This window comes from Ranitomeya imitator, chromosome 5, assembly GCF_032444005.1.
Source record: "Ranitomeya imitator isolate aRanImi1 chromosome 5, aRanImi1.pri, whole genome shotgun sequence".
Classification (NCBI taxonomy): Eukaryota; Metazoa; Chordata; class Amphibia; order Anura; family Dendrobatidae; genus Ranitomeya; species Ranitomeya imitator.
The window spans coordinates 145,276,993-145,289,215 of record NC_091286.1 but is presented as its reverse complement, the minus strand read 5'-3'; the positions used below and the strand labels follow the sequence as shown (position 1 = coordinate 145,289,215).

Genomic DNA, 12,223 nt, shown 5'->3' with positions numbered 1-12,223 from the left:
TTCCAAAGTAAATTGTTTGTGAAAAAAGTAAAATGTTCATTTTTTCCTTTCACTTTGCTTTAGTTCTCGTGAAGCACCCGAAGGGTTAATAAACTTCTTGAATGTGGCTTTGCGCAGCTTAAGGGGTGCAGTTTTTAGAATATCACTTTTGGGTATTTTCTGTTATACTGACCCCCTAAACTCAATTCAAATGTGAGGTGGTCCCTAAAAAAAATATATTAAAAAAATGGTTTTGTAAATTTTTTATTTGACAAATGAAAAATCGTTGGTCAACTTTTAACCCTTATAACGTCCTAACAAAAGGAAAAAAAAGTTGCCAAAATTGTGCTGATGTAAAGTAGACATGTGGAAAATGTTGTTCTTTAACTATTTTGTGTGATATGACTCTGATTTAAGGGTACAAAAGTTAAACACAAGTCATATCGAAGAAATTTTACCACTATCATGAAGTACAATATGTCACGAAAAAACAGTCTCCGAATCAGTGGGATCCGTTGAAGCGTTCCAGAGCTATAATTTCATAAGGCGACAGTGGTCAGAATTGTTAAAACTGGCCCGGTCATTAAGTACAAAATTGGCTCTGTCACTTAGGGGATTAAGAAGTAATCAAAGCATAGTATCTAGCTCAAACTAATATCAATGAAAACATCAGGTCACCATGCAAAAAATGAATCGTCAAACAGCTCCATCTACCAAACAATTTTTTTAACAATTTGTTACAGGTTTTGAAACACTGCAACTCAATCTACCATAATTTTTTTAAATCAATTTCTGAATTTTTTTTCGCCACTTAGATTAAAATAAAATATTCAAGTTTGTTGCTTTAATTGGAATTGTGTTTTCTTTCACAATTTTATTTCACTTGTAATTTTTTCCCCATTTTCCAGTAAAATATATGATAAAAATGGATGATGTCATTCAAAAGTAGAGAGCCCTCCTATACCTGTGCTAACGAGAAAATGTTGGAAGTTACAGCTCTGGAAAAAGTGATAGGGGAAATGAAAAGACTAAATTGAAAAATTGCTCTGTCCTTAAGGGGGTATCACTTGTCCCTTCTGCTAAATGATCAGTGATAAAGGTGTTTTTTCCACATTTCTTCTAATTTACATATTACTCTAGCGTGCACTAAGTAAAATAAAATCGCATATAATTACCTGGACCCCATGCCACTGTTGTTTGCCCCTGACTGCTGTATCCAAGCAAGGGTGGGATCTATAATGCCAACCGGGGGCACTGATTGGCTAAAGTGGTCACAGGTCAACAACGTGAAGAGAATGATAGTTCGACCAATGGAAACCCAGCCAGTGCAACAGAGGCGTGTCATGGGGGGTTGCGTGGAGAAACCAAAGGAGTACTGTATGTGCTATTTGTTTCAAAATCGCACACACACAAATAACATGAAAATTAAAATAAAGGAGTTGGAAAACACATTAAGTGATAAACTGATAGATAAAAGAATGTATTTTCTATTTAGAAAGAAGACAACAATACATATAACTTCAAGTGGTATACAAAATATGCCTGCCCGGCTTTACCAGTTGCGTGTATTGTGGTGGACAAGGAAAATGATGAACAATATGATCTTTCCAGGTATGTGAAAAACAATAATAAAATGTAAACCATCTAATAATTATGCAGTTTTCCATCAAATAAAATGAAAACAGTACCGTGTGATAAATGAGTCGACAAATATACCTCATTCTTTATATCTGCTCATCTTGTTTAGTGGCAATCATAAGGTTATGACAGTGTTAAAAATAGGGATAACCAGGTATATGGTGTTTTCATTGCAAACTTTCTTATTTACTTACTTTTTCTATCTTGGACTGTTATCCATTTGACTCATATTTCCAGTTTTAATGTTTACAGCTCATTGTCAAGGGGAGTACTACCTCTGCTGTCGTAAGACTCGCGTACACATTAGCTGAACGCCAGCTGAACCCGCTGGTATCAACTGATTAGTCTGACAGTCTGTTTGTCCACATCCCGCTGTCCCCCAATAAATATAGTTACATAGGTTGAAAAAATGACCTAGTCTGTCAATTTCTACCTTTCTCCACTAATTATACATTTTTGCCACTAAATTATCTATGAACCCCAATGTTGTGTGTATTGAGGAATTTGTTAAACAACCCTTTTCTTTTTAGCTGCTGGAATCGCCTTTCTTCCATCCCTAATGAGTGCCCCCTAGTCTTCAGCGTGGTCTTTGGAAGGAATAAGTCATGCGCCAGTCCTTTCTACTGACCACACATATATTAATACATGTAAATGAGATCTCCTCTGAGGCGTCTTTTTTCCTAAGCTACACAAACCCAACTTTTCCATCCTCTCCTCATATGAGAGGCTTTCCATCCCTTGTAATAATCTAGTTGCCCATCTTTGAACTAATTCTAACTTCTGAATATCCTTTTTAAAATGTGGAGCCCAAAACTGGATCCCATATTCTAGATGTGGCATCACCAGTGATTTATAGAGGAATACATTGGGATCGCAGGATTTTCCTTTTTTTTATACATCCTAAAATCTTGTTTTAAGTCTGTTATGTCCAATTTAAAAATGTTGATCCTGACCACCAGCGATGTCTGGCCTCAACTCTCTCATAGAGAACACAGGAGAGTTTGTCAGAGCGAGCGTTTCTGTGTATCGTAGGCACTACCTAAAGTGCATGGGAACTTGAGAGCAGTGGTTAAAGGGAATCTGTCATCTTTTGGAGCGCTATGTCCTGATCCCCCAGCCATTTCTCACCTGCACATTAACCTCTATAGTGCTGCTCCTGGGCAGGCTCTGGAGGAGGTCTACACATTTCTCTGGGTCGGCTTGCTGGTCATCTTCCTCAATCTCTTCCAACGCCTTGTCACCACCCACAACCTTGTTAGTCAGCTGATCCTGTGCGCCATTTTGAGGCATTTTATAGGTTTAACACTCTAGTAGGCACTTTAACACACCCTGCGCCTCTCCTTCTTGTGGACATGAGCTTGCGAGCCTCCCTTGCATTGCTCTCTTCCATTGAGAGACTACTAGCTAGAGGGAGGATCATGACTGACACGTGTGTAGATGTCCGTGAAATGCACGAGAGAAAAGGCGTCTGCTGTGCCCTGTAACGGAGCTCACACTGACATGTCTGAAGTAGTGAGGATATATGTTTGCAGCCTGTTAGAAAAGTACAGCTCCAATATAATCCCCCCATATTGATCAGCCAGAGCAGGACAGAGGGCTCACACCGGCCCCCATCCTACACCATGTTAAGGACAGGTTGCGTGGTATTGGGAATTTGTTAATTTGGTGGCAGCCATTTTAATTAACCTAATTTAATGCCTCACAGACAAGATGAGCATGTGTACGGTTAATAAAAGGATATTTATCAATTCATTATACTAAGGTAACTTTTCATTATTGACAGGGTTGTTCCACCCCCCCCCCTCCCCTCTTTTTTTATTTTTTTAATGTGGTCTTTGAACAGTAACACTCACGTATAATAACAATCAGATAGTACTCACCCTTCCCGGGTCCAGCGCTTGTTCTCTGCCACTGCTCCAGTCTGTAGTGTTTTCGGCTGCAGCAGTTACATCGCCAGCTGCACACATCACTGCTGCAGTCGATCACTGAGCTCAATGTCTTGTGTCGTCTATATCAGCGTAACCGCTGAGCTTGGCGATGGGCTGCAGCGGTTATGTGCACAGTCCATGTGATATCACTGCTGCAGCCTTTACAGAGAAGTTAGCAGCAGGTGGACTGCGCTGTCCAGGGCTGCCACTAGAAATTTCGGGGCCCCATACTGGCAAAATTTTCGGGGCCCCCTTGAAACTCCGCCCAGGCTCCACCCCAGCCCCGCCTCCAGGCTCCACCCCACGAACTGTCCACAGTCCCACCACTCTCTCTTGGAAAATCTCCACTTCTCACCTATCACACATTGACAGTTCCCATCACCAGATCACACATATAGCCGGCAGCTTTTGTTTTGGCCAAAAGATTTTTTAAGCCGCCACCACAACAAGGTAGACACTTTTGGCCGGGCCCTACTCTACTGTAACCTACTAAATATTTGTTAAAATATGCAATACAATTTAGGTATATTTTTATTTATTTTTCAATTTTTAAAATGACCTATAATACTACATACAAGGAACAAATACCACAACACTATGACCAGATGACATATTACCACCACAGTGATCGAATAATATAAAATACAAGGAACAAATACCGCTACACCATGACCAGACCACATATTACCTCCACATCATGACCAGACCACATATTACCAACAATGACTGAATACTACAATACTGATCAGTAATACAAAAAAAACCCACAATACTATCACCATCAGTGCCATTATGCACAGGAGATCTGTAATTAGTAAGCAGTGTCTGTGTACAGGTAATACAGTGATCACTGGTGACATTACACACAGGAGCTCTGTATATAATGTATAGATAATACAGTGATCACTGGTGACATTGTACACAGGACCTCTGTATATAGTATACAGTGTATAGTGTAAGTGTATAGGTAACACTGACTCACCAGTGACGTCTCTAGGTGAAGTCCTTCATCTTTCATCCAGCACAGACCGCCATCACTTTATCCAGCCAGGACTCGTCTCTGCAGGAAATACAACAGTTATCTCGAGTTCCGCTTGTAGAACACATTACTTAATTTTCCCAACTTCTACATTACACCACATGAAGAAGGCAACATAGTATCACTCTACACAGTAACAGGACCGCCCCCCCCATTTAAAACAGTATACTCAAAAAATAAAATAAATACATCACTGCAATAATAATATCCCTTAATTAGCCCCTATGGTAATATTCGCCATCCTGGCCACCGTGTGTCTCATTTCAGGCTCCAGCCATATGTTCTCTCATCCTGCCCTCATGAGTATCCATTCTACCCCATATGATCTCCCCATCCTGCCCCATCTGTCTCCATCGTATCCATCCTGCCCCATCTGTTTCCAATCCTGCACCATCTCTGTCCAGCACTCTGCCCCATCTCTGTCCAGCACTCTGCCCCATCTCTGTCCAGCACTCTGCCCCATCTCTGTCCAGCACTCTGCCCCATCTCTGTCCAGCACTCTGCCCCGTGTCCAGCTTTCTGCCCCCCATGTGTCCAGCTTTCTGCCCCCCATGTGTCCAGCTTTCTGCCCCCCATGTGTCCAGCTTTCTGCCCCCCCCCCGTGTCCAGCTTTCTGCCCCGCCCCCCCCTGTCCAGCTTTCTGCCCCCCCCCGTGTCCAGCTTTCTGCCCCCCCGTGTCCAGCTTTCTGCCCCCCCCGTGTCCAGCTTTCTGCCCCCCCGTGTCCAGCTTTCTGCCCCCCCCCGTGTCCAGCTTTCTGCCCCCCCCCGTGTCCAGCTTTACTGCCCCCTGTGAACAGATTAACTGCCCCCTCTGTGTCCAGATTTACTGCCCCCTCTGTGTCCAGATTTACTGCCCCCTCTGTGTCCAGATTTACTGCCCCCTCTGTGTCCAGATTTACTGCCCCCTCTGTGTCCAGATTTACTGCCCCCTCTGTGTCCAGATTTACTGCCCCCTCTGTGTCCAGATTTACTGCCCCCTCTGTGTCCAGATTTACTGCCCCCTCTGTGTCCAGATTTACTGCCCCCTCTGTGTCCAGATTTACTGCCCCCTCTGTGTCCAGATTTACTGCCCCCTCTGTGTCCAGCTTTACTGGCCTTCTGTGTCCAGCGGCCTTCTGCCCCTCCCTTCCCCCCCCCCCGTGTCCAGCTTTACTGCCCCCGTGTCCAGCGGCCTTCTGCCCCCTCTGTGTCCAGCTGCCTTCTGCCCCCTCTGTGTCCAGCTGCCTTCTGCCCCCTCTGTGTCCAGCTGCCTTCTGCCCGCTCTGTGTCCAGCTGCCTTCTGCCCCCTCTGTGTCCAGCTGCCTTCTGCCCCGTGTCCAGCTGCCTTCTGCCCCCCTGTGTCCAGCTGCCTTCTGCCCCCCTGTGTCCAGCTGCCTTCTGCCCCCTCTGTGTCCAGCTGCCTTCTGCCCCCCTGTGTCCAGCTTTACTGCCCCCCTGTGTCCAGCTGCCTTCTGCCCCCTCTGTGTCCAGCTGCCTTCTGCCCCCCTGTGTCCAGCTGCCTTCTGCCCCCGTGTCCAGCTGCCTTCTGCCCCCTCTGTGTCCAGCTGCCTTCTGCCTGCCCCATCTGTGTCCAGCTGCCTTCTGCCCCCCTGTGTCCAGCTGCCTTCTGCCCCCTCTGTGTCCAGCTGCCTTCTGCCCCCTCTGTGTCCAGCTGCCTTCTGCCCCCTCTGTGTCCAGCTGCCTTCTGCCCCCCTGTGTCCAGCTGCCTTCTGCCCCCCTGTGTCCAGCTTTACTGCCCCCGTGTCCAGCTGCCTTCTGCCCCCGTGTCCAGCTGCCTTCTGCCCCCTCTGTGTCCAGCTGCCTTCTGCCCCCCTGTGTCCAGCTGCCTTCTGCCCCCTCTGTGTCCAGCTTTACTGCCCCCCTGTGTCCAGCTGCCTTCTGCCCCCTCTGTGTCCAGCTGCCTTCTGCCCCCGTGTCCAGCTGCCTTCTGCCCCCCTGTGTCCAGCTGCCTTCTGCCCCCTCTGTGTCCAGCTGCCTTCTGCCCCCCTGTGTCCAGCTGCCTTCTGCCCCCTCTGTGTCCAGCTGCCTTCTGCCCCCCTGTGTCCAGCGGCCTTCTGCCCCCTCTGTGTCCAGCGGCCTTCTGCCCCCCTGTGTCCAGCGGCCTTCTGCCCCCCTGTGTCCAGCGGCCTTCTGCCCCCCTGTGTCCAGCGGCCTTCTGCCCCCTCTGTGTCCAGCGGCCTTCTGCCCCCTCTGTGTCCAGCCTTCTGCCCAAACCCCCCCCCCCCCCGATCGCCGCTCTCTGCTCTTAATAGAAAAAAAAAAAAGTTCTACTTACCTGCCGCGCTCCTCTCTCCACGCAGCTGCACTGTGCACTCGCCGGCGACTGACAATGACGTCAGACGCCGGCGACCTGCACGCTGCGGCTGGCGGCTGTTAACTATTGACGTGCGGGCGCGGGCCCGCATGTCAATAGCGTACAGCTGCAGCGCCGGCCGCCGCTAAGGGCCCGGTTCAGCCTGCGGCTGCCGGTAGGGGCCCGGTGAGCAGGTAAGAGGGGGCCCGATGCGGGCCCCCTCTGCTCACCGGGCCCCTTACGCCAGTCACGGCTGTAATGCCCTGATGGCGGCCCTGGCGCTGTCACATAATGGTCTGTTTGGCATGTTGCTGTGCTTCCCCCCCAAATTTATTTTATTTTTTTTTAAAAAAGACCAAGTCAAAGTTAACCAAGTAAGAATCTTGGCAAGGCCCTTGGGGGGTCTTGTAATAGTTGGAGATCTGGGAGGCCCAGTGACATTCCAGCTATAGCACCAGACCACACAACTATTTCAGGGCTCCTGTGTACATTGGTTTCTTGGGATATACTGAGTGCTCCCGCTGTTATGACTCCTTTTCATTAATCTATATCGGTTTCTCTCATTTAACAGTTTATCTAAAGTACAAGGAGAACTTTCTTCAAACTGGTTTGCCATGGATCAAACACAAGAGACTCACAAAAAGTATTACATTAATGTGTGCCGTTCATTGGTTCCACTAAAGGGATGTGATCCATTTGCTGCTGTATGCCAAATGGGTTATGAGAAAGTATCTGTAAGTATATATAGAGTTGCTTTTTGCTACTGTTATTTGCTTAATGAACGTTTTCTGGCTTAGAAAACAATATTTTAATTTTCTAATAGGGTATCCTTAGTTATCTTGATTTGTCCACTATTTCTATAATGCTTCATTTTGCCCGTGGGGACACTGCAGTGAACTGGAATACATGCTTCTTGTGTTTATGCCCTAATCGCCCACACTAGCCTCTAGTGCTTTTGTAGCCTCCTATTTCCTGCCTATTCAGGAACAGGCGTTTTATTCTTCATTAAGGCAGGATTACAATGACACCAGGTCCACTGATGACAATAGGCAATGTCACAGTTGACCCTGCTCCTCTTCACATCATCTTTATACAGACTCCTTAGACATATCCATAGAAGAGATAGGGTTGAGATCCACAATTGTGGCCATGATCATGTGTTACATCCTGAAAAAATAGCAAGTTGGGATCTAAAATAGCCCCAGTGGTCAGTGTGAAAATTGCAAGAGTTTTAATATACACCATGATATGAGAAAACTACAATTTGTTAAAAATACACTTGACATGAAAAAACCTGATTTAAGCAATGTGATTTTATGCTATTTCACATTGAAATGAACTATTTCAGTGTATGTTTAGTGTTAGTCCGCTTGCGTAGTTTTCCCTTGGTTTTAATCACAGCATATTCCGTTGTTTTACCACGTCTCTTAAATGCAGGGTAAGCTTCATGAGACCGTAGCCATCAGCAACCTAGGTGTGGCCAGCAAGGAACCCGTTATAGAAGACAGTGGAAAAATACTTATTGAGTACACAAATGGCTCCAAATGTATCGATGAAGAAAATAAGGAGGTTTTCTATTCATCACAATTGCATCTTACATGTGAAAAAGGTGCTGTGGTAAGTGTATCAATTGTCACATGGCGTAATCTTCACGGTGTTTTCGTCTTTGTGGGCACTTCTGTCAGAGAAGCTCCTCATGGCAGTCAGCGCAGTGATCAGCTGTTTCTGGAAGTTATGGCCGATCATGAAAATCTAGTACAGCTTGGATGTCATTCATGCCAAATTGCTGTCTGTGTAATACTGAAGCCACTGGTTCTTTGTTACCCCCCTGTTTGGCTTCATAGTGCTGAGTAGAGGTTCCTCCTATGTGTGGTCTGTCAAACAATCATGATCTTCAGACATTAAATGGTATTTATTAATTTTTCTCTATTATTTCTTCATTTTTTTTTAAATAGTTTACCAGCCCTAGATTTATCTCTAATAACAACTGTGTCGCCACTTTTCTGTGGAATACCGAAGCTGCCTGCCCTGTCATCAAGAACATACATGGAAAAGAGGTAAGTGAGGACTTGTTAGGAAAATAGGAAGTCTATTTTCTATCTTGGGGTATGGCGCACAGAGGTTTTTGAGGTGGTTTAGGAGCAGTGAATGTGCTGAAATGTTCCAAAGCCTACTCAGAACTCAACAATTTAAGGTTCTGCTAGAAAAAGTGCACAAAAGACTCAATTTGCACATATCCTTAGGGTAGGCGGGATGCGTTCAGACGTGACTTATGTTTTTACCTGCAGGACTGTTTAATAGAAAACCCAAACACTGGCTTTACTTACAACTTTGAATCTTTGAAGAACGAGTCTGGATACATGGCACAAGGCAATGGCAAAAAATATAAGGTAAGAACTTGCGTTTTTTGTGTAAGTCTCTGTTTGCTGATTTAAATGGAAACCCTTATCCGGTACCACCATGTCTGTCACATGCGGAATTGCTCGCTCTTCACATTCCGCCACTGCCTACAGGTGATGGTCACTGCTCTGCGCACAGGTCACAGGACATGCCTAGAGAAATGTGTCATAGATATCAATGGCCCTGATTCATGAAGACTTAAGGCACCACTGTAAGAAGTGTACTCCATTTGCGACTGATTACATTTCTGCGGTACTCTACGACACTTTTGTTGCGTAAGTTATGATACATTATTCAGTCGCACCAGGCCTTGCTCACTCCGGATTAAGCTCTACACAGGTTTTGAAAGTTGATGGTGCTGGCAGGCGGCTGAAGGACTGGTTTTCTCACATGCTCCTACACCAGCCGCCATTGTATGGACACAAATGCTGGTCAGTTTGTAAGGAAAACTGCACTATCAAGAAAAAGTGGCCGACCTCTTTAAATTATGGCTATTTCATTCTTGTAATTGGGGTGAAGAAACACTTTTTTTTTTTTTCTTGCTACAGTTTTAGGTACATAAGGGGGTTGTTTTGTATTTTCTTTATTGCATTTTCTTCTATCCTTTAAAGAGAACCTGTCACCCCCAAAATCGAAGAGCTAAGCCCACCAGCATCAGGGGCTTATCTACAGCATTCTGGAATGCTGTAGATAAGCCCCCGATGTATACTGAAAGATGAGAAAAAGAGGTTAGGTTATACTGACCTGGGGGGGCGGTCCGGTCCGATGGGCGTCGCGGTCCTGTCCGGGGCCTCTTATCTTCATAGGTTGACGTCCTCTTCTTGTCTTCACGCTGCGGCTCCAGCGCAGGCGTACTTTGTCTGCCCTGTTGAGGGCAGAGCAAAGTACTGCAGTGCGCAGGTGCTGGGCCTCTCTGACCTTTCCCAGCGCCTGCGCACTGCAGTACTTTGCTCTGCCCTCAACAGGTTAGACAAAGTATGCCTGCGCCGGAACTGCAGCGTGAATACAAGAGGATGTCATCGTAAGAAGATGGGAGGCCCCGGACCAGACCGCGACACCGATTGGACCTGACCACAGCGGGAATGCCCCTGGGTGAGTATAATCTAACCTCTTTTTCTCATCTTTCAGGATGCATCAGGGGCTTATCTACAGCATTACAGAATGCTGTAGATAAGCCCCTGATGCCAGTGGGCTTAGCTCATCTTCGATTTTGGGGGTGACAGGTTCCCTTTAACAAACACTACACATAAAATTTTTTTTTAATCAATTCATATTTTGTTTAATTATTTTGTATTTGATTTGTGTTTTGTTCCCTTACCCTAGCTAAATATTTGTGGTCCGGTCAGTGGTTGTGGCCAGATTGGGGACAGTCCAGCGGCCGGTTGTGAAATTGATAACCAATTGGTGTCTAGACCAGTGAAACTAAGCCAATCCCTGGATCTGGCATCAGAAGGCACAATTACGCTTACCTATAGTGGGACCAAGGACGAGCAGACAGGTGAGTAGGATCATTCCCCTTGTAGGTTTCTCCCCATTACGTTCCCCAGCAGATACACTATATGGACATAAGTATTGACACATGCTGCTTATTCGTTGATGTCGGGGTATTCATTCAGTAATATTGCCACAGGTGTATAAAATCCAGCCCCTAGCCTCAGTCTGCCTTTACTAACCACAATGGATCTTTTTAAAGAGCTCTCTGGATTTGGACGTGTTACTGTGAGAGGATGCCACCAGTGTAGCAAAATGTCTTCCACCATTTATTATGAGTGGCATTTTTGATCAGTGGAAGGAACCACATGATCTCCGCTACAAAGTGGTCAAACACATGAAGTTACAAAGCGGGTTTGCCTAACTGAGGAGCATGTAAGGTATAGAAGACACCAACTTTGTGATTCAGTAACGACAGAGCTTCAGAACACCCCGGGCATTAACATCTGCACCAGAACTTCATGCCATGGGTTTTCTATGGCTGAGCAACAGCATGCAAGCCTTAAATCTCCTAGTGCAATGCCAAGTGTCAGATGGATTGGCGTAATGACACCCCACTGGACTCTGGAGCAGGGAAATGCACTTTGTGCAGTGACCTCTCGCGCGTTTCTGCATGGCAGTCAGATGTAAGAGTCTGGGTTTACTGAATGCCAGGAGAACATTACACACCTGACTGCATTGTGCCAACCATAAAATACCATTAGGGTATGGTTGGATGAGTTTGATTTGAGTTTGACATCAAACCCACTGAAAAGCTTTAGGAAGAACTACAATGGACATTGCAAACCAGGCTTTCTCTCCCAACATTAGGATCTGACCTCACAAATGCTCTTCTCTTCTGGATGAATTGGCAATTACCCCCTCAGACCACCTCCAAAAATCTTCTAGAAATCCTTCCCAAAAGAGTGGAAGCTATTGTAACTGCAAAAGGGGATCTCACAAGTCAGTCAGTGCCCAGATGCCCCAATCTTCTCAGCGTTGCTACTGTGTAGACTGGCCTTTCCCTTGTATGCAGTTTACAAGTAATTTCTACACACTTCTGTTCAGAGATATAGGAATGCATATCCATAACACACAATTCAGTCAGTGAAACTGCACATAGATATACAGTGACCACCATGTGGCGATATACTCTAGGTGTAAATGTCATCACTTTACATTGTATCTCCTCCGTTATATTGCATGTAAATGTATCAGTAAAATATTCATTGGTGGACTTCCCTAGAAGACACAATCCATGATTCTTACATAGTTTATATTGTAGATTAGGTGATGAACACCAAAGATTGCATTACCCAGATATTCCATGAAGTACAGTTAGATCAGAAAGATCACAGGGGCACAGGAATGGAAAAACTTAGATCCAAACCAACTCATCCCTTAGCTTCTATAGTCCATAATGACCAAAACATCGAAAGAGCTTTACAGATGTAGGGGGCTCCATGTATCATACCC

General features: G+C 45.6%; 1 protein-coding gene across 1 annotated transcript in view; it reads left to right on the top strand.

Annotated features, from left to right (window-relative positions):
• Positions 1–12,223, top strand: part of IGF2R (insulin like growth factor 2 receptor) — a 249,543-nt gene that overhangs the window by 142,704 nt on the left and 94,616 nt on the right. Inside the window, exons 17-22 of the mRNA XM_069769196.1 lie at positions 1,475–1,590; positions 7,449–7,611; positions 8,315–8,494; positions 8,833–8,934; positions 9,166–9,267; positions 10,601–10,775. Coding sequence (XP_069625297.1) covers positions 1,475–1,590; positions 7,449–7,611; positions 8,315–8,494; positions 8,833–8,934; positions 9,166–9,267; positions 10,601–10,775 — 838 coding nt within the window. The remainder of the gene's footprint in view (positions 1–1,474; positions 1,591–7,448; positions 7,612–8,314; positions 8,495–8,832; positions 8,935–9,165; positions 9,268–10,600; positions 10,776–12,223) is intronic.